Raw genomic sequence first — 22,904 nt, forward strand, 5'->3', positions numbered from 1 at the left:
AATGCAGGTATATATATAGGATATAATCTACTACCTCTGTTTTTATTTAGTTGCAACAATTTCTACTATAGTCTAGAAAAAGTCACGTCGTCTTGCATAATAATTTACCCTGGCTTTCTACGTTAGTTTTATCTGGCTTACTGTAATATGCTAGCTAGTTTAATTTAAGAAATATTTTGACCATGTTAGTGACGGGTATCTATGAAAATATATAGTCGTTAGGATCTTATTAGATTCGTTTTAATGTATAGCTTTCTAATACATATTCGCATATATTTATGATGAAAAGATAACTTAAAGATATTAACAGTCAAAGATGTTCATTTATGGGGTGGATCCACATTGTAACATAGGGTAGCATGTGCTACCCCTGATGTTTAATTTTCTTTCAGAAAAAACAGAAAAAGAGCTCCAAACACTAATGTTTCACACTTCTGCATCTCTCTCTTCAGTCTCCTCCTTTCCTCCTTTATCTCTATCTCTATCTTGGTCACTCCCTTCCGCTTCTCTCTCTTATGGATTCTCTTGAGTACCGCCCCACTGAGGAATGAGAGTGACGAGTAAATGTTATTAGGATCATCAGGATCCTACTTTGGATCGTAAGGGTTGGTAGGATCGAATCGGTAAACTCGAATCGTAGGATCGTAAGATCCTACAATATAGGGTAAATTAGTGACAATCATGCTATAATGTAGTCAAAAGACTCATGTTAGAATTTATACACATTAAAAATGATGTTTTTCATTCACAAATGGTGATAGTAGCTAAAATACTCTAGGATTGAAGCAACATGCGACCAAAAGCTAAAGGAGAATGATAATATTTGGAATTATTTTTTGATATTTTATGATAGAATTGGATCTTAAAATCATGTTAAGATCGTACTATGTGAATATTGGTAGTTGGGTAGGTGTTGGAACCCAAGGTGACACTCAAGAGGGGGGGGGGGGTTTGAATTGAGTGACGAAATTTGATCGATTTTCGCAAAACTTTTGTTATCGCACAGTGCCAGACACTGTGTGAAACACTCGAAAATTTATGTTTTGAGTTTTTTCGAAAATTAAAACTAAAACTATATTAATCAATACTCAAACTCAAGATATAACGTGGTTCAATCTCACCTCTGAGATCTACGTCCACAAGAAACAAAAACTCTTTTATTTCTTTAAATCCTAAAATATCAACCTCTTGATACAATAAGATTTCCCTCACTACTAACTCTAGTAGCGACCCCCAACACTTAACTCTAAGCGTTGACACTCTCTATAATGGTGAAATTACAGAAAGAAAACGACCCTCAATTGTGTGCTTCTTAGTCAAGCAATTTAGAGGACAATTACACTCGTATATTCGTTACTTGAATCTGACTCAAACAGTGCTATACTCTGTGCGAAGGAAATAGTTTTCAGCTCTTAATAACTCCGATTTTTCTCTCTGAAAACGTGAGATCTAAAAGTGAATTATAAATCCCTTTTATAAGACTTGGTTTGGACGAAAATCCTTCAAAAATATCTTTATCTTTTAATCCTTAATTTAAGGGATAAAACTCCTTTTTAGAAAAACAAACTTTATCTTTTTCTATCTTTATCTTTAATCTCAAAAAGATAAGTTTTTTTCTTATTAGATTTTCTTTTCAACTAAAATTCTGTTTTTATCAAAAAATATTTTCCAAATCCTTTTTGAAAACCAAATTACGTTGTTTACTAAAATTCTTTTCTAAAACTCGTTTTCATAAAATTATTTTCATAAAACACGTTTGTAAAAATATTTTTCTAAAACCACGTTTTTTATAAAATTCTTTTTCTAAAACATTTTTTATGAAAATATTTTATCTTATTTTATAAACTAATTTCCTTTTATATAGACATATAATATTAATACAATTATTTATTTTCTTAACTCTAAGAAAATAATAATTATACTAATTTTATATTTCTATATTTAGCACATAGTATATCACCTAATTCAAGCCTATTACATTTTTACACAAAGTAACTATTCTAAGGAACATATAAACTTGACTTCAATCTTGATTCTTCTTTTCTTCAAAGTCTTCATTTATTAATTCCTTTCTTCATGCATCTGTTTCAACTGTTACATACTTTCATACTAAAATATATTATATTAATTTTCATCATCAAAACATAATATGTGCATAAACCATAACATGTACACGCACAACAGTAGGATCGAAAGATCCTATTAAATTAAGATTCTATGTAGGATCAGAATCGAAAAGGTCCTTCTGATCGTAAAATCGTAGGATCAGAATCGAAAAGGTCCTTCTGATCGTAAAATCGTAGGATCATAAGATCCGGATCGGAATTTTAACAACAATGATGTAGACCCCATTGGGCTTACCACTGGTGTTGAGTGGAACAACATCGTTGTCTTCTAGCCGTCGCGATTCATGCCAGTCCGAATCGGAATATATATATATATATATATATATAATATATATATATATATATATATATATTATATAATATATAATATATATATAATATATATATATATATATATATATATATATATATATATATATATATATACATGTTAAAAACTCTCAAAAACCCATGTTTAACTCAAAAATACTCCATTAACAACAATACACTTTTCCAATTTTCAGCAACATATAACATATATATTAACTCTTTTTAAACATACTTAAACATATTTAAAATCATAAGAATACTCAATTTCATACTCTCATCGTTTCCTAAAGATCTTCCCTTTTTCCGTTTAAGTGCATTTTCAAAATATCTTTCCTCTTTTACTTTCTTAATTGGAATTTTTTTCCCCTTTTTACCCTCTCATGTCCCTATCATATGATCTACCATTACATTATTAATTCAATTCACTCCCTTTCTTTCTCCTACTTTAATCCCTTTTTATTTGTTTATTTATCTTAACTTTTTTTCTCTCTCCTACTTTACCCACTCCACACCCAACACAATGGATCCTCCTTGATTGGTATCTGTATGAATAGTGACAAGGAAGATATTTAGGAAACAGAGGGAGTAAACTATAATATATATGATGATTTTCCAACTATAAAACCCTAAAAATTCATGCTTTGATCATTAAAAATCCAATTCAAACATGAAAAGTAAATTAAATTTTTTTTTTCTTTAATCCATAAAGTATATAACTTTTAAACATAATCATGTTAAAACAAACCATAAAAATATAATCTTTGCATTAAAATAAAAACTTAAGGAGGAAAAAAGATAACCAAACAAAGGAGGAGGGAGAAAGACAACAGCCACAAAGGGGATTCGGCGCTGCAGTAGTGGTGGTGGCTGGCGTCGGTGGCCGGCGGCGGCAAGGACCTGCCGAGAGAGAGAGGGAGAGAGAGAGAGAGAGAGAGAGAGAGAGAGAAAATCGGATGGAGGAGGAAAGAAGAGAGAGGAGAGGGGGCCGAAAACTTTGGAGAAGGAGAGAGAGAATAAAACTGTGTGGGAAATATTTGGGATTTTGGGAATTTTTATAGGTTTCCCTTGTGGGCTCAAGAAAAGGTGATTGAGTTCAAACTAGATTTTAATGATTGATGAATTGAGTGTTTAGATCCCTCATACCCAATTAGAAATTCTTTTCACAACCCAAAAGTGTTTTAAGTCCTTCAAATATTTTTCAAAGCATGACTAGACAAAATGTTTAGCTTTTTAAAATCATTCAAATAATTCCTTTGACTTTCAAATAGTCAAGGTTTGAAGAATAAATTATTTAAATACTAAAATATACTTAATCATATATAAATACATATTATAATATTTTTATAAAATTTATAAATTTCGGAATTATATGGTCTAGTGGTTAAGACTTTAGTATATGATCAACTGGAGGTCACAGGATCAAAGACTACATTGTGAAATTTTTGATTTTTTTTAGGGATATTCCATTTGGTACCATTGAATTTTTGGCTTTTCCATTTGGTACCACTGTTATTTTAAAATTACACATGATACCACTCTAATTTAATATTAATCTTTATCATACCATTTTTTTTAAGTAAAAATGTTAGTTAATGGTTGAACAAGAATACAATTTTGTTTGGGTTTGTATGTTTCTATTTGCAGTTGCAAAAATTTAATAAATTAAGATTTTAGGGTGTCGTTTTAACCGTTAAAGCTCTATTTTTCAGTCAAAGTTTTCATAAAAAATGATCATAATATTCTATCTCTTTTTATTGTCAAATATGACCTCAACTTTGACATTAACGACTAAAACGATTACTAAACCCTTAACGCAGATTAAAACATGTAAATCGAAGTAAAACTCTAGCCTATTCTAACTTAAATTAACACTTTACTTAGTTGAATGCTACAATAAAAAATAAAATCAAATTATAGTGGTACCATGTAGAATATCTGAAAAATAATGGTATCAAATGGAAAAGCCAAAAGTACAATGGTACCAAATAGAATATCCCTTTTTTTTATTGTACATGGATTATATAAACTAAAACACTCTTAGAACGAGTGTCACGTAACACCGTTTCTTATTTAGAAACGTCTTTTGATAGATTTATATAGATCTGTATATTACAAACAAAAAGATAAGAAGTCAGACATATAAAAAATTCAAACCTTCGTGTCAGTCGCATTGTATGGACTAATATGAGGTGGAAGAACGAGAGAAATAAAACATTGCACTGTAAAATTCAAAAAAACTTATTACACTTATGAACTCCAAGCTAACTTCTTAGTTCTTGCACCCCTTGACTTAAATTAACGTTGACATTAGACTTGATCAAAACATTTGGTGTTATTATGTACTACAATTTTTGTATTCCTTCAAGCTATAGTATGTATCGAGTACCCGTTGCGATCTTTGACTTGAAAAGATGTAACCAAACTTCACGTAACTTTGGAATGCAACGGTCGAAGCATATGAGCTGTCTCTTGAAAACAGGACCAAACTTATGATTCTCTAGAAACACAGTGTCATACCTAACAATTACAAAAGGTCATATAAATAGATAGGAAAGAATGCAATACTTAATTGTAACATGTTACACAATAATTTATTATTTATCAACATTTTATATGTCCGAGTTAATAATTGTTTCATATTTTCATGACATTATTGGTGTATTCCATGTCATTTTGAAGCTGTTTTATGTAATTTTTTATTCTATGTCATTGTTGGTATTGTTTCATATCATTATTACTGACTTCTATATCATTTCTCAACAAACTTGTATAATCTTTTTCAAGTTTATTATTATTTTTCAACTCTTTATATACATCATCATTACACAAACTAATATTCTTATTCATTTTATGTCATTTTTTCAGCAAAATTCTTGTATCATTTTCTCCTCTTCTCAAGGATGCTTCGTCTCAGAGGTGGTACGGAAGAGAGATATGGCATGGGTGGGAAGGGGAATGTGGTCATGGGAATGATGGTGGAGAGAGAGCAGTGAGGAGAGAGAAATGGGCATGGAGGTCGTAGGAGAGGATAGGTTGCCTATTTCAAAAATGGGTGATTGTACACTAAGTTATGGTGTGGAATTGAGTTACACCCAAAGAATTTTGAATAGGAAAAGAGGGAGTGTGTAATACCTCTTATGATTGCTTTAAAGGAATTTAGCAGGCTACTTATTCCAACAATATGTAAGTTCTATTGACTATCAATCTAGAAATAATATCAAACAATAATAGAATATCAAATAATAAAGCAGGAAAGAACACACCGGAACTTTTACGTGGAAACCCAAGAACTGGGAGAAAAACCACGAATCTGCACTAGGAATCGATGAATATTCAAGAAAGATTACAAAAGCACTCAAGAACTCTCTCTACAGCTTTTTCTCTCTCAAATATGTGTTTAGAGATAAAGAATACAATAATCATAATTAGGGTACCTATTTATACCCTCATTAAACTAAAAAAACCCGGAAAAGCGAAACAATTCGCATCACCTGCAGCTCGACGACGTGCGGGCGCAGGCCCTAGCCCGCGGGCGGACAAAAGCACTGAGGAAACTCGTCAGTTTCATCAGTTCTTCGTAAAACCGTCATAACTTTCTCGTTTCTCACCGGAATTGGACATATGACCTATCATTGGAAAGCTCTTGAAACAAGATATCACCTTCAATTTGAATCACCTCAAAATCATTTATATATTGAAAGATATGTCCATTCAAAGTTGGCCATATGTCCCAAATGACGTTTTCCTTCTACGCAACCTCATCTCCACACCCATACACCTCCATGAGCTCCATATACTACCATATACCCAACACAATATGCATCTTTGTTTTAGGAAACTCATTTCCTTAGTTTCCCAACATAGTTAAGCTTATACTTGGCTGGGAGTAGTACAGGGATGTGTGAGCTCCTAGGTAGTTTCGCGGTGCACATGTATGAATACAAAATACGTCGTAATACCTTGTGTTGGTTATTGAGGACAGTAGTTGATGTCCGTGGATGCGCATTGGTGACGATAAACTCGACTCCGAAGGGGTCGGGTGTTACAAATGGTATCAAAGCATCTCTATCACCGCATGTCGATCGTGTGGATAATTAATCCAAGGTTAGTCGCCTACTGTGGGATTATGAGGCTATATCACCGGTGGCGGTCGAATATGTGATTAGTTTCCAGGCAGGGGAGATCCACAAGTCGTTGTGACCAAATATATGGAGTCCGCAGGCGCTACTAGGACATTGTTGTCCTCAAGTGGGTGTATGTAATTAATGCCCCTTATGATTCTTCTAAAGGGATTTAACATGCTACTTATGCCAACAAGATGGATCTTTCTTTTAGGGAGCTTATTTCCCTAGTTACTCCACAGTTGAGCGTGCTTTGGATGTGAGTAGTATATAAGGATGGGTGACCTCCTGAGAAGTTTCTTGGGGTGCATATAAGTGAGGACAAAATCCGTCGGAAGAACTTGTGTTGATTACTTAGGACAGTTGTTGATCCTGGACGCACATTGGTGACAATAATTGTATAGAAAATTTTAAAATAGCTATAGACGATGATCAATGAGAATCATGTGGGAGCCGAATGGTTGGAGCTCCCATCTCCCAACCTCATGGACGGGAGTTCGATTCTCATCAACCCTATATTTAGGGGGTGTGTGTGAATTTATGTTTCTGTGTATAAATTCCCAGTTTCTAGTCTCTGGAAGTTTCCTTATGGGTTGGGATCCCCTTCTACCCCCTAGCTTACGAGGGCTGAGCCTACTTGGACCAGTAAATTACCAAATAAAAAGAAAAAAAAAATAGACGATGATCAATCTTTAAACTATTCCATGAGAGGCAAAACATATGCAATACGAAAAGACCGACAATTAATTTTATTTTCCCTTCACACACAACAGTTCATCACAAAGAAACAAAACCACGCACAAAACGCACAAAAACAGAAGACTTAAATAATTATTCATCTGCAACAAATGCATATCTCACGCATGAATAAAAAAACTCTCTATAAAAGATTAGCGCAATCAAGTTCAAAGTTTAAATTTGTGGAGAGCGTTGCCAATGCTTCCTGGAGTAGTTGAATGTTTGTTGGAGATGATTTCCTTGACAGTAACAGCACGGTACAAGGGAGGATTTTCTTCAGATAAAAGCTCCTTAATTGGTTCATAAAGTCGTGAGGTATTCTCTGGAGAATAATGTGGCCTAAATATGCAAGCCATTGAAATCCTTGGCCCTTCCTTGCTTGCCAACACCCTGTGCAATGCGCTAACAAACTTGTTGTTGGTAATCAACTGCATTTATAGAGATGCCAAAATGTTAATCGAGGTGTTCTTAATACTGCTGTTGTTTGGCAACGCATACTTTTTTATGGTTGCCTATGCACAACTTAAAACGATTTTAGAAATTTGACTCAAATTGTCAGTTGATTCAAATACTTAGCGTATAATTCTAGTTTTAGAAAACCTTTATAGCTTTTTCTTTTTTCTCTTCTATTTCAGAAAGTTTCTCACTAATATTTTAATATATAGCTTTCCTACAACTTAAAAAATTAGTAAATGTTATGTTTTATATCATTAGTCCCAACTATATAGGACTAGTTTACTTTAGAAGGTCCCATATTTTGAAAATAATGGTCCTAAGCACTCCTAACTTTAAAAAGTATGTTCTTTAAAAAAAAAATTGACGCAAATTGGCTCGCTAGATTATCTGAAAAATGTATATGAAATTATTTATACTGGTCGTTTGAATTTGTTATTCAATTGACCCGTTTTATCACTCTCTCAGTCTCTCCCTAACCAATCTCTTACTACAATAAGGTGAAGCATTTTTTTAAAAAATAAAAAATTAAAATTAAAGAATTAATAAAAATATTAAAAGGAAAATCTGACATAACCAACCTTGATTTGATTTAGAGGTCCTATTACTTATTATCATCTCAGAACAATCCCAATATTAATTAAGGAGTCTCTTCTCAAAAGATTTTTTCACCTTGATTAACATGCTGAATCGATTAATTATATACTTCTAAATTGGCTTTAAGCTGATAGTAAAAAAGGGTTTATAGAATAGCATTTAATCTCATAATGAACAAATTTAGTAGGTTAATTAAAGTGAACGGAAAAGAGATTCTCGGATTGCTTTAAGTTAATTAATTTTGTTGACATTTTAAAGTAAACCGATTATAATTGAGACTAATGGTAACAATCGTCGCTTTTAATTGGTTTATCATGTTAATTTAGATTGGGAACCGTTTCGAAAAGATACCTCTAAAGTTGGAACTATTTAAATTTATATAATTGAAAGTTTTTTTTTTATAGTAAAGTATATAAGAAAAAATATTCAATAAGAAAATAAAAATGAAAGTTGGGACCTTAAAAATAGCTAGTTAGTGACTTAGTGTATTTTGCATTCAATCGTTCATCAACCGGCTAATAAGCTGAAAACTAACCTGCATCAAATTTCCCATGTTAACCACGAGTGCACCATGAATAGGAACCACATCGATCCATTGATGACCTTGATAGAGAACTTGTAAACCAGGGATGTGATTGGGAAGAAGTATAGTTATGAAACCACTATCAGCATGGGTAGTAGAACCAAAGGTTAATTCTGGTTCAGGGCAAGCTGGATAGTAATTGCATGGCGCAAAAATGCCATTGTTGCATCCAATTTCTTTCAGGTAATTGAGATTGAGTCCGAGAGCTTGAGATAGTAATTCATATATTGTCTCACCTATATTCATTATTTCGTCTGTGTAGCGGATCAATATATCCCTGTATTTGTTACATAAATTAGATATGATTTAGTATAAAATCTAATTATAATATATAATGCTTTTCATTTAATGTTAACATTTTGTTTTATGGTATCAAATAATCATGTTATGTCAAAATAATACTAGCTATAGAAACATTTTGAGATTGAAAGGCAATATCAACTACTTTTTTTTAGTCATGTACTCCTTTTATTATCTAGACGCAATACTTTGAGTTTTAAACGTGTGATAGTTTGGTCTACTAACCTATAACCGAAATTGATAAGATAAATTTTTTTTTTCTAAAATAAGATGATTGAAATTTTGAAAAATCTTTTTAAAATTTTAATAATAACTGATTTGTCACCAAAATTTTCAACTTCAGCAACTAATATTACATTTAAACTAATCAGCTATACCTCGTTCATTGCACAACCATTACTACCTCCTCGGTCCTGACAATGCTACATCCCAACAAAGATTTACAGTTTATTACTTCCTCTGATTTTTATTAGTTTATCCATTTCTTTTGCACAAAATTTTAGGAGAAACAATATTGTGAGACATAAAAGGAAAGATAAACTATTATTTTAATGTTAAAGTTGAATGTATGTGTGATGGAAAGTTAGTGATCTCATTCTAAAAATAGAAACAAAAGAAATGGGTAAACTAATAAGGAACATCTGAAAAAAGTATACGGGTAAACTAATAAAGACGGGAGGTAGTATTATATTGATTCTTGAGATCAAGTCTTGACCTTGTACTGAATCATTCATTTGAAATAAATATAATTAACGTAACAATGCATGCTTCACCTGCCTGCAAACTGGGGATATTTCTTCAGGATTTGGAGGCAAAGATCCGCGAATATAGGTCATGGTATCTCTCCAAGCAGCCACCTTGACTTGGAGTAAGTTGAAATTACTATTGTACAAGAAATGCTTGGTTTCATAATCGCGTGAATAATACTCTTTCTTAACTTCAACATCTTGTTCATGAAACTTACGTATTCCATCTAACATTTCATCTAGTACTTGAACAGGAATACCATGGTTGACAACTTGAAAAAAACCATAGTTTTCGCATGCGCTCTTCACTTGCTTAATTACCTCATCACGTCGACCTCCATCTTTGTCGTCGATCCCTCGAAAATCGATCAACGGGATCTTGTTCTTCCCGTCCTCACCAAAAGCCACAGGCGCACCTGCATGCTCTCATAAGCGTGCCTTGTGAGAAAAATTGTCATAGGATTTTCTCCACACCCCCTAGTTATTGTTCGGAACAACTACTTTCGAATTGTAATATGTTTAACATTATTAGGTAATTTTTGTCAAAAAAAACATTATTAGGTAATGAATGAAATGTCATGTTTACCAAAAGAAAAAATTTGTTAATTCGTATGTTTCAGCAATTTATCGGTGTATGTCCAGTTGATGTCTTTTTCCATATATTCCAACTAGTGAATGATTTACGTACATCTACATTTTTGTCAAAGATTCAAGTGTTGCCAATATATAATTACTCCCTCCACCCAACACAAAATATAGTTCCCATTTTCATTTTGAGTGTCCCAAAATATAGTTCCTATTTTCATATTTAGTTCCACATTTTTTCGTAATTTAATTTGTTTGGAAAAATTGTGAACCATCATTTATTTACTTCTTGAATTTTGTTTTTTCCTTTGTTTATTCAACCAAAATGTTACAATTAATGCTCTTTCACCAATCATTCTCCATCCTCTTTCTTAAAATCATCTTTTCACATACAACATTTATTTTTATGTAAACAAAAAAAAATTTACTATCTCTATTACATTCTACTTGCGTAAATTACCGTGAAAAAAGAAAAAAATATGAACTATATTTTGAAACGGATGGAGTAGTAGTTAGCTAGATCTGTGCAGATATTCCTCGATCAAAAAGTGTCTCATCAACAAATTCATCATGCTCATCAAATAGCTCATCATTTCTAGTGCTTAATGCTTAGCTATGTTTTCATTTACTCCCATTTATTAGTTCATTTGAATTCAACCAATGTCAAAAAAACATTAGCAAAAGAAAGAAGTTACCATTTTGGGTATTGTCGTTGTTGGTGTTGATGCTAAGATGCTCATGGATGAAAAAGCTAGGGATGTGCGTAATCCCAGCATCGACGAGACCCTTAACTCCAGCTTTTGAGTCCTCAAAAGCCTTGATTTCAACTTCTCGATCATAATCATGCTGCATCTGATGTTTGGAGACCATTTTTGAGCAGCTAATCTAGGTAGGAATTAGGATACAAAGGGAAGTATATGTATATTATTCTATTGATGTCAGGATGGAAATATTCAAATATATAAGAATAGCCAAGGATACTTTCAGTGGTATAATATCTCTCAGATTCTCACACGTACACACGTTTATCATGCATCCTGACCTCATGCATGTTATGAATAGTTGTCCTAGGTAAGGTAATTGAGTACCATTAGTACTGCCTTATTCTTGCCCCTATATATAAATATATATAGAAGTGAGTTCATGTGAGAATACATACTTACATGAGAAATGAAAATGAATTTTGCACAATATAACTCTTATGAATAATTGATGTAACTCTGATGAAAAAATGATGTAACTCCAAAAAAAAAGAATATTAGAAAAAAAAAATTTAAATAAATTTTTTTTTTTGGACTTAAAATTTTTTAGGGGATACAACTCTAATGAACAAGTGTTGCAACTCTAATCCAATTGTGTGGTGAGCGTTTTCATGTAATCTTACCGATATATATATACTAATAATCTAGTTGGTTTATATATATATATATATATGTTTCTTGATCCGATATCTTACCCACTCTCTTATGCTACGTGTAGTAGGTTTGTCATTCTCCTCTTGTATGTAAGTTTAATTAAATATATAATGCATGTGTTAGGTAATGTCCAACAAAAAATGTAATAGGTGATTGAACAAATCGTTATTACTATAATCTCTATTACATAAGCCAAGGGAGGAGGTGTGGTGTCCTCTTTTGAAGTGACTAAAATACCCTTAATGATCTAATTAGTGAAATGAAAAAAATTACAAAAGCAAATCATTTAAAAATTCTCATTCCAACTTACCATTTAAAACAAGTTTAAAATGGTATATGCATCAAATACTTCAATCAAAAATTAAATGGACAAAATATTTATACCTTACAACAAAAAGATGGCATACATAACGTGCACATGAAAAGTCTGAACATTCACTACCTTTGATACTCTTTAATTCAGTTAAACCAACTCATTATTTTTGTTCTTTCTGTTCAATATTCATTCACAAAAAATTTATATTAACAATCACTGACAACCTTTTTATTTTTTTACATTAGCGAATTAATATATCTAAATTCAACTAATTGTTGAATTTTTCACATTTAAGTTTAATCATAAATAAAGTACGAATGGAGTATCTAATAGAATAACAAAATTTGAAATTAATGCACGCATCGCGTGCATATGAAGACTAGTAATTATAATGTGTTAGGTGCTCCCTCATTTTCGTCGTGTATGTAAAAGTTTGATTGAATTGGAAGAGGAACTCTATAAAAGGGGTGCAAATTGTTATATGACGAAAAATCGTTCTTTTGCAAAGTTATAAAAAAAAAACAATGAAATGATCAAAGAGATTTTTACAAGGGAAATTTTTTGAACTCTAGAAAAAGAAAAGCTTTCACCCTAAAGGATTCTAACTCAATTCCTCACACTCTAATATGCCAACAATTATGTTGTGATCAACTAATAGACTATAATCTCGTATCACCTTACAAACAATTGGTTGTAAGATCTGACACTTTAAAGATGTCACCTATTAATAGATCTACATGGGGAAAAAACAAATCTTTAGCACAATTTTTTAGTTTAAATCAAATTTATATGGTAATTTAATCATAATATTAATCAATCTCTATTAAATAGAAGCTACTTCGCAAATAAGTCATGACATATTGGCTTAGGGGTCGTTTGGTTCAATATATAAAATGGAAAGAGAATGGATACAAATAGAGGAGAGGAGTGGTAATAAAAATGGTTATTTTTATTGAGTGTTTGGTTCAAGCCAAGTAATGGAAATGAAGGGTAACCATTACCTTCAAGCAATGGATTTTGTTACTTGAGGGGGAGGGGAAGGTAACAGATTGAGGGAATCCATTACCATCAAGTTATGGTAAGAGATTGATATGAGGTTGAACCAAACAAGAAGAAAAGAGAATCGATAATTGATTCCATTTCTTGAAACCCAAAAACAATGAACCAAACAACCCCTTAGTGCGTACCAATTTTTTAACCACATATCCTTGAGTGTGGTAGTCAATGATATGTGAAAGTGACCATAAAGTAGGGGAAAGAATGGAGGTAATAAGGGACTATGAAATAAAGAGATGACAAAAGAAATGATTTAAAGTAACATAACAAACAACAAGGGCCTTATTTCTTTACCCTTTCTGAAGACCCCAACCAAACGCCTCCTCAAAAATCAATCATGTCTTTCACTCTATTCTTTCAAATCCGTCAAGAAAGTTCAAATTTTGAGCTTGCTTTAACTAAATAATGACTTGTTATCACTTATTAGGATTGCCTATATGGCTATATGTAATGATATTCAGGAACGTAGAGAAATTTATGTAATCTTTTATATTTTGGACGAAATAAACATAGAAACAAATGATGAGACAAATATCTAGTAGTACAGAAATACCATAGAAGACTTAAAAGGGCCAGAATACAACAGACGGCTAGAAAGAGTTAATGGGCAAGCAGCTACAGCCTACAGGCTATGACCAGTTTCTTTGATACGTGAGAATTCAAGTTCCAAACGCTGAAAGCATGTCATCTAAGCAGATTTGTACAAGATCTCATCAATTTTGACTCCATCAAGCTATTCATCTCTTGGAGCTGGATCCATCCCCGTCGAAGGATTGTCGGCGAAATACTCCTGGTGCTTCAGGTTCACTCCATACTGTGAATATATGCATCCGCATTATAATCAATTATTAAAAAGGAGTAATAAGATGCAAAAGACAAAAACATGGCAGATATCATGTCTTGAAGGAAAGTCATTTTTACTTCTAAATTAAAATTAAAATTTAGAACAAGGATCCATCACACATTCAAAATCTGATCCAAACGTGCATATATGAATGAATCCTAAGGACTGATATTACAAGATAAAATTAAAAAAAAGGGCATGACCAGCTTTGTGGAGATCTTCCGTGCATGGAAATGGATAAATGAACTATCAGAATAATCTCCCTATTGTAAAGTCATATACTCATATCAATAGCCATCTTTTTTATCTATATCATGCCTACCTGAAGCCCTTCCTCGAGTCCTTTGTTAGCCCTTCCTCGAGTCCTTTGTTAGCCCTTCCCCGAGTCCTTTTTTGAACACATCCTCAAGTCTAAGGAGGGAATGTTTTTGATTTAGAGCACAAAAAAGATGGTCTAGTAAAGAAATTGATATTTATACACCTCGTACTGTCGGCCAGTCAAATTGGTAGGGAAGATAAACTTGTTAGCCGATTTCTTATGACAATTCTTGTTCGCCATTTCTTATGACAATTCTTGTTAGCCATTTCTTATGACAATTCTTGTTAGCCGACCCTAAATCAATCTTGGGATCAAGGCTTCGCTGTTGTAAAAAAGATGAACTTGCTTCAGTTATATCCCCTCACAAAAAAAAAAAAATTTGCTTCAGTTATATCCCCTCACAAAAAAAAACTTGCTTCAGTTATATCCCCTCACAAAAAAAATATTTTGCTTCAGTTACATCCCCTCAACACAAAACTAACTTCAGTTATATCCTCACTGAGACCTAGAGGGTAGCAGCGTTGCAAGTGGGAAAAAAAAATTCTCTAACACTCAGGCAAGGTGTGCAGACACACCTGCGCATACAGGTGATGATAAGTTATCATTGCAAAGAACACCCCCTCTCCCTCCTCAAGGACCATCAAACCTTAATTCGAGAAATTGATACACTCCATGCAGGAATTCCCCAAATTTCAAATTTATAAAAAATGTTGGTATATCCTCCCCATCCCATGTAAATCCTTTACTGCCACTCAGCTTCTATGGGAGCTTGAAACCATCTTGGAGCCTCAAATCCTATAACTTACAAGAAATTCATAGAAATTTCTCCACTATAGACTAGCTTATTCAACTCAGGTCTCAGCTGCAAGTCATCCTATCATCCTGGGATCCACAGCAGAAATAGTTCTCGCAAGTATTATAGGGTATGTCAACAGATCTGCAGAAGGACATGGGAAATCAGCAACGACCTACATATGTATTGGATGCGAAGCATTTTATCACCCAAGAAACCAAGCATTTAAGATGGATTTTCATAGGTCAGTTATTTTTTTATTAAAAGAAAGCTGAACTAAACATCCACAAAAGGCCCAAGAAGAAGAAAGCTTATAAGGAACTCTAGTGGCTAGCGATGAAAAATTACAGCCTATTCTTATAAGTTGGCTCAGGCTCCGTCACCATAGTAAGATAACCTAAATGGTTGCAAGTATTAATGAGAATGAAAGAATGAAGAAAACAATTGTTAGAACAAAGCGACAAAAACTTAAGAATTCTACACTCTGGGCTCACAGACACCACATGATGATGCTCAAATGAGAAGAGAAACTACAAGTGAAGAGGAATGAACCAAAAAACACCCAAAAAGATCTATATGAAAAACAAAAAAGAAAGACGCACTCTTAATGTAATTCCCGGAGTCCTAGAAACCTGCATTGAACTTCGAGCTCTTCTATCCCTCCAGTAATTAAGCAAAAGTCACTGAGACTGCAAACTCTCTCTTAGTCATAGCTTTGACAACCTTTGTTCGACAAGAAAGTCAAGCCTAATTGATCTCAAAATATGCAACTACAACGCCATCGTAGTCCTATTCCTATATGTCAAGTTCTCTATCCAAGTTGCAGAACAGTCGCTCACTTGCAATCAAGCAACCTGCATAGCTCACAGCGGAAAAGTGCTCACTCCATCCTGTAGTGTTCCCTTAGTATTCCTTTATGGGATGTCCCATAATAATTTTTCACACTCCATATTTATGGTTGTCCTTTCACCAGAACCTCTCTCTATCAAAAGCCGATGATGCTATGTCCGTAAAGATGAAATAGAGCTCATGCACGAGGAGTAGACAGCAACCGCACAGATTGTTGTTATCATCATTTAACCACATCTTGATTTCAAAATCAGCTATAGAGTTCCATAACTCCCATTAAGTCAAAGAACTAGTCTCAATGAGCTACAACTGCCTCTATTTAACCCACCGTCTATTGTACCCCTCTTCCACCATTAAAGTATACATCGCATATAATATGACATCCTCTAAAGTTCAAACAAACCAAGAGAGTCATAATCATTTATGTCCAAATCCACATCTAGCCCTCACACTTGCCATCATTATATGACTTTAATACAACATGTGCCCTCACATATATTGCAAAGCGCTTCTGCGCAAGCCTGATCAAACATTAAATAGGAGAGCTGGATCTCACTCATTAAAATCTCCAACTAGCCAATTCAAATCGGTTGCAACTTATATCTCCAATTAACCAAACTCTAGGTGCATTTGTCTCCATGCAAATAACGGGTAATGACAGAATATCACTTTAAAATTAGGAAATGACAGGATCTCACTTCTTAAATAGGAAAGCAAGACCTTAAAGACCAGCATCTCCAATATAACTAGCCTCAAGACCAAATGTCACGACAAACTTAAAAGGACAAGAAACTCCCTCACCTAAAGCAGTAAAATAGAGCAAGGGATACATTCCATAACTCAAAACAACTCAAAAATACATATTGTTATATAGGAGTAGCTGTTAAAGGTAAAAAGTATTCCCCCAAAGTCCTTGACAACTTCAAGTATAAATTAACAAGTTTATGTTATATAAAAAATCAACATCCTTCATATCATATCTTGCTAACTGTGTCTTCTAGCATTCAATGTTGCACTTTCATGGTAGTCAAGAGACCTTATTTAACAAGAATATATTGCTCTTTTCAGCAACAAGTTGTATTCTTAGGTTACTTTGTCGAGCACTATTACTTAATCCCAGAATGTGTATAATTAGCTGGACATACTGAATTTGAATCCAGTTGTAAGTTTACAAATTATAGTTAAAAAGTTATCCCCACCAAAATATCTAAAATTTAGAAAGAATAATTAGAGAGAATAGCACACATATCTAGTGACCTTAATCCTCTGGTGAGTAATATTGAGGTTCTAACTTTTAAGGTCTCATCCTGACCTTTTTACTTTGATAAGTTAGTGATATCTGTATATATAATGTAGCTCCTCAATGAGGCTGACGAGTCATATCAAATCAATATCATTGTACAACTTTCAATCGTGTTGATTCTTAATACAACAAGGAAAGGGAAATTTTGTAAGTCTAACTAGAGCTTACTAACAGTTTGAAAGAGCATCATATCCAGAGTTCTCAAGTTCAGAAATTCTTTTGACAGCATAAAAGCATATATGAAGGCCGGACTTCTTACCTCTTTTAGAGCTCTTGATAGGTCCTCCATCGTCAACACAAGACGCTTGTCCTGTTGCCATTAGATAACAGAAGCATGCAACAACTGTTAATTTGATTCTCTATTATCCCATTATCCACCATCCCTTTTGGTTGGGGGGAGGAAAGAAGGGTTGGGAAGAGGCACAAGTTCATTAGCAAAATAAACTTAGGCTGCATACCTTTTGTAGCTTATCTCTTTTATCTTTTACCACAGAAGATTGCCTTGCTTTGCAGTGCCTAGAAATATGTAAAAGCATATATATTCATCATCATAATACCAGCATCAATATTTAATACCTTTAGCGAAAATGAGAAATATGACAGATGCGCTGATATGCAAGTGATCCTTTGCTTTGTTCTGCAGTGACAGACCTTTTTCTTGCAAATTTGGGGTGCACATAAACACCAAAACTGGAAAAGGGGTTTCTGTTCTTTCAGGTGTGCTGCTTCTATAATATCCGTTCGTACGAAAGCAGCAAGATGTTTGGTATAGACTCACCTATTACCTAATAATGTTTTTATGAATTTTTCAAGTAGGATGTGTTTCAAACGGTAGGTGGCACCCACTAGGCAATACGCTTCATGCTAGGAAAGTGACAAATACATATTCCCTAGTATAATAGACTTGTGTGTGCACAGAACACAATCACATACTATTAAAAAGTAATGTAGTTAGGTACTAAAATAACAGAACTTTTCAGATGCATCATATTTAAAATACAATATCATATTCTGAGGCAAACACTAACATACATAATTTTCATGCTAATGCGCCCTAATGCAGTCACTCTTTGAGCCTAGTGCACTCCAGGATAAATGTCATGTCAAGCAATAATGTCTCAGTTCCAGCGAACTCTAAAAGATGCTCATTCAATTCTTTCTTACTTCATGACAAACTATGGAGAGCAACAACAACGAATAAGAGAACTTTACTGAACAACATCAATAGCAACTGTTGGATATGACTTGTTGATAGAAGTGTGCATAACCAAGGAGGCTCACGGCTATGCAAGATCATTTTGTTACAGGTGCAGCAAATGAGACATGCTCAAGCAAGCATCAACAAGGCATAGACGCTAATTCTTCTAGGACAGGCAATATGCTGACTAGGACGGGCAGTTGGCACTGGGAAGCTGGTTTTATCCTGACCCATGAGCGTGACTTATCTGGGCACAGAGGGGTCTGTATTACACACAGGAATTTAATGATCATTTGATGAGCCCTTGTGTATATGTTTTTGGGGAGTTTAAAGAGAGTATTAAAGAGACGGAAATTGAGAGGAACAGCTAGGTTTGAGAAGTTCATCTTCCTTGCTTCACCTTTGTCTTTTTTGAGCAAAAATCAGTGAGAAATTTGAGTAATGCTTGAAGGAATTTCCCATCTCCCAAATCATGTGTCTTCTTGTATTTAATTTCTCAATTGCTCTCATTTGTTTCTTCCCTAATTGTTTCTAATCATCACCACTTGCTCTAAAAGCAACCATAGCAAGAAGACAAGTAATTTTTCCATCAGAGTCTCGATACCCAAATGTTCATAAATTACTAAACTAGTAGAAGAAAAGGGGGGGGGGGGGGAGGACATATTCTAAAGAGAAAGTGAAGGAAACAAATGAATACATAGAAGTTGAATTCAACGAATAAGCATTTAAGCTACATCTTGTTTACTATATTAACAACTGTCGTTTATATAATAGGGCATATATGTCCTACAAGCTAATAACCTGAGAGAGGGTTGTAAGCTAAAATGAAGGAAGTTGTCTATGTTCCACTCACATATTCTAATACTTTGTCAACATGCACACTGAGATATATGTAGCCAACACCATTTAAGTACACATATCAACAGGTTACAGTTCAAAATATAACAAGAGCAAGAAACATACTGAAGTGCATCGGTGGCAACCTCCGAAATAAACTTTTGAGTAGCAACAGCCACAAGTCTAATCCTGAAAAAGGTCAGAACTTCAATTAAGTGATGGTGCGCTCAGCGATCATGCAGCAAGAACAAGAAAAGGGCAACAAAATCGCATTTCAGGCATCAAACTTAAAAAGAATAACTGCTTTCACTACCTGTATTCAGCAAAGCAATTCCCTAATTATGTGGGCTACTAGGCTCCCCCTCCCCCCCTCCCCCTTTGGGTATAATCATGCAACTCAGATTAATCTAGGTTTCATAGAGCGTGATTTCGTGTATGCTTGTTGATAATATTCCCTTCAGTAGGTCAGGTCAGTCAATCTCATTGGTTTTTAATTACAGTCCATTACAATATCAACGTAGCATAAACCAGCAATTTCCTATATCAATATGAAATCATAGGTTCTTTACATTACCAATACAGTATCATACGTCTAATTACATCATCAAATGCAATTTTAACTGAAATTAGCCAAATCGAATTCTTGCTATCTATAAAAGATGTTTAATTGCCTTGTTTACTTTTGTCTATGATTATATCTTTTTGATCAACCAAGACCTAAGATTAAGAAACCAGGTGCCTAATTTCCCTTGATATTAACTAATCGAAATTTTGATTTTCAGGAGGAAACGAGATCTAAACAGTGAACTGAACAATTGAAAATTAAACCATAAAACATAAAATTCATAGAATTTCACTTCTAAGTAATGCAATTCACGATGTAACAAGAATACTAAATGAAATTCCGACTCAGAAATCATAAATATTTCTAAAACAACTCAAAATCTCAGCCTAAAAACAAAGAATTAGCAAAAAAATTAGAGAAGAAATACCTACAATCGAACATCAGGACATTGGAAACCGCTTTTAGCGAGGTAATGTTCCACCAATTCATCAGGAATCTATACAAAGAAGAAATCTCGTAAGAAACAGAAAAAAGAAAAGGAAAAATTAAAAGAAAAAGGAAAAAGATTACGGTGGGAGTATAATCCATTAAAGAAGCAAGAAATTCGGAGAGTGCTGCATCATCGTCGTGTCTGCCATCGCTGGTCTGTGGGTTCATCTTCTTCCCCTTTGCTCTTGCTTACTGCTCGCTGCCGCAGTCGCACACTCGCACTGCAGAGTTTGTGATTTTTCCAATTTAAGTTTCGTCGTTGACGTTTCTATATATTTCTTTCTTGTTTCTTGCTCTATCTATTATTTTTAAATTGCTACATTTTACTTAAATGGTTATTTTGGTTATGTTTTTTTACACTGAATTAATAGAATTTCAATTCGGTTCAGCTCAATTCATTTCAGATACATTCATTTTAGTTCCGTTTATTTCACTTCAATTCAGTTAGTTTTCTCGCACAATTTTCATTCATTTCAGTTCGATTCAGTTAGTTTTCTCTCACAATTTGGCAATATAACAAATCCCTGTTCTTGTAGCGCCATTATCGTTGCGACGACCGCGACAAAACACATTTTCAACCTGTGGTTTAAATTCCAGCTTAAAATTCAGATTTTTAGTGGCAATTCATACTCTTAAGTTAACAGCTTTAGAAAATTTTAAACATGTGTAGAGTATACACCCTAATTAAATAACTAATTGCTTTGCCACATAAGACCAACATGGCAATTGCAACCAGAAATGACAAAGGGTCTTGGACCCGATCCAGACCCGCTAAGATCCGACCCATTTATAAGGGTCTGGGTCCAGAAATTTTAGACCCAATGGGTCCGGATCGGGTTGGGGTCCCGAAGAGCACGGGTCGGGTCCGGGTCCACATATGCTAGACCCAGACCTCCCCCGCGGACCCATTTACATATTAGAAATTTTTTATTAACCTAAACTCTAAAATTTTATGAGTTGTGATTTTGTGAACTTGTTAGTGTTGTAACTCCACTAAGACATGTAACTTTGTAAGTTGTAACATTTTAATATTTTATGAGTTAATTCTTAAAATTTTATTTAGAGAATGTTTTAACCATGGATACAAGAACCTATATATATTAGGGCGAAAAAAATTTAATTACATATATTCAAAAATGTGATGAAAACTTAAAACTAAGAAGGACCCATCTAGGACCCAGTAAAGACCCATGGACCCACTAAACCCAGCGGATCTGGGTCTGAAAAATCTAGACCCAACGGATCTGGTACAGGTCTGGGTCCATGTGGACCCGACCCAGACCCGCCCTATTGTCATCCCTAATTGCAAGCATCAAACATCTTAGAGCATAGCTCTAATAACTATAAAGTAGTTTTTAGACCCGAGCAATTTTCCGGGTACTTATATTTTTCATCTATTAATAATTTAATTTTAAAATAATTACACCATATATCACTTGGTGTAGTGGTAATTGTAAATTAATTCTTATTAATAGGTCATTTGTTCCTTTGAACTTCATCTCTGATTCTTATTCTCGAACGATAATAAGATTTGATTATCATCAAGAATAATTTGTAACGCTACACCATTAATTACGAAGTAGAGGACTCTAATGATCATGGTGAATTTTGAAAGGACAGATGGAGCAAGGGGATGACTAAAAAAAAAAAGAAATCAAGTAAGAAAAATAAACTTTATGGCTAGAAGTAGGCATTAACTGCCACATTACTAATTACAACACATATCTATAATTTTGTGGAAATATGAATCGCTAAATGATTTTAGATTAGATGGTAAATCTTTGAAAATCCTTACTTGAGGTTAAGGGTTCGAGTCAAGGCTTCAATATATATATTTTAAAAAAAAATAATGATCACCTGACTTATCTATACAAATATATTAAAAGGCGTGCGAAAATAAGAAATTGTGCCACGTGGCGGTCTCCCTAGAGTTTTAGTTCATGTAACCATGAGGCTAAGTTATATTTAGTGTTATTAAGAAATTGCATAGTATAGGGTTTGATCCCGAGACCTCAAGTACATATACTAAAGTTTTAACCACTAGGCTAAGTTATATTTAGTGTTATTATCATAAAGTATTATATTAATAAATGAAATTTTTTTTCTTATCTGGGGCATAGCCCGGACCAAATAGCTAGTTATTTGTTGAAACAAGTGGCAAAATTCTAGTGGCAGATTGACGCTGCCACATGGCGCATTGACGTTGTCAAGCACGTCTTTCAATGCCACATTACTAATTAATCAACATAATAAATGATGTTAGATTAGATGGTAAATTTTTGAAAATCCTTACTTGAGGTCAGGGGTTAGAGCTCAGGCTTCAGCATATATATATATTTTAAAATAATGATCACCTAATTTA

General features: G+C 33.7%; 2 protein-coding genes across 3 annotated transcripts; both read right to left on the reverse strand.

The window, feature by feature from the left end:
* Positions 1-7,277: 7,277 nt before the first annotated feature.
* Positions 7,278-11,527, reverse strand: LOC104906007 (1-aminocyclopropane-1-carboxylate oxidase homolog 12). The gene is made up of 4 exons (XM_010694686.3): positions 11,254-11,527; positions 10,005-10,389; positions 8,880-9,204; positions 7,278-7,722 (listed from the first exon to the last, which is right to left on the reverse strand). Exons 1-4 carry the CDS (start codon positions 11,426-11,428, stop codon positions 7,462-7,464), a joined length of 1,146 nt encoding a protein of 381 aa, XP_010692988.2. The 5' UTR covers positions 11,429-11,527; the 3' UTR covers positions 7,278-7,461.
* Positions 11,528-13,811: 2,284 nt separating this feature from the next.
* LOC104906006 (transcription initiation factor TFIID subunit 10) lies at positions 13,812-20,818 on the reverse strand. Of its 2 annotated transcripts, XR_002041207.3 has the most exons (7): positions 20,624-20,818; positions 20,485-20,549; positions 19,615-19,677; positions 17,912-17,969; positions 17,713-17,763; positions 14,512-15,445; positions 13,812-14,159 (listed from the first exon to the last, which is right to left on the reverse strand). XR_002041207.3 is itself a non-coding variant. In XM_010694685.4 (6 exons), the coding sequence occupies exons 1-6, from the start codon at positions 20,708-20,710 to the stop codon at positions 14,079-14,081; spliced, it is 405 nt and encodes a 134-aa protein (XP_010692987.2). In that variant the 5' UTR covers positions 20,711-20,813; the 3' UTR covers positions 13,812-14,078. The 2 variants fall into 2 exon arrangements, 1 of the variants encoding a protein (XP_010692987.2); XM_010694685.4 differs by lacking the exon at positions 14,512-15,445 and having other exon boundaries at positions 20,624-20,813.
* Between the last annotated feature and the right edge of the window lie 2,086 nt (positions 20,819-22,904).

This window comes from Beta vulgaris, chromosome 2, assembly GCF_026745355.1.
Source record: "Beta vulgaris subsp. vulgaris cultivar EL10 chromosome 2, EL10.2, whole genome shotgun sequence".
NCBI classification, from domain to species: Eukaryota; Viridiplantae; Streptophyta; class Magnoliopsida; order Caryophyllales; family Amaranthaceae; genus Beta; species Beta vulgaris.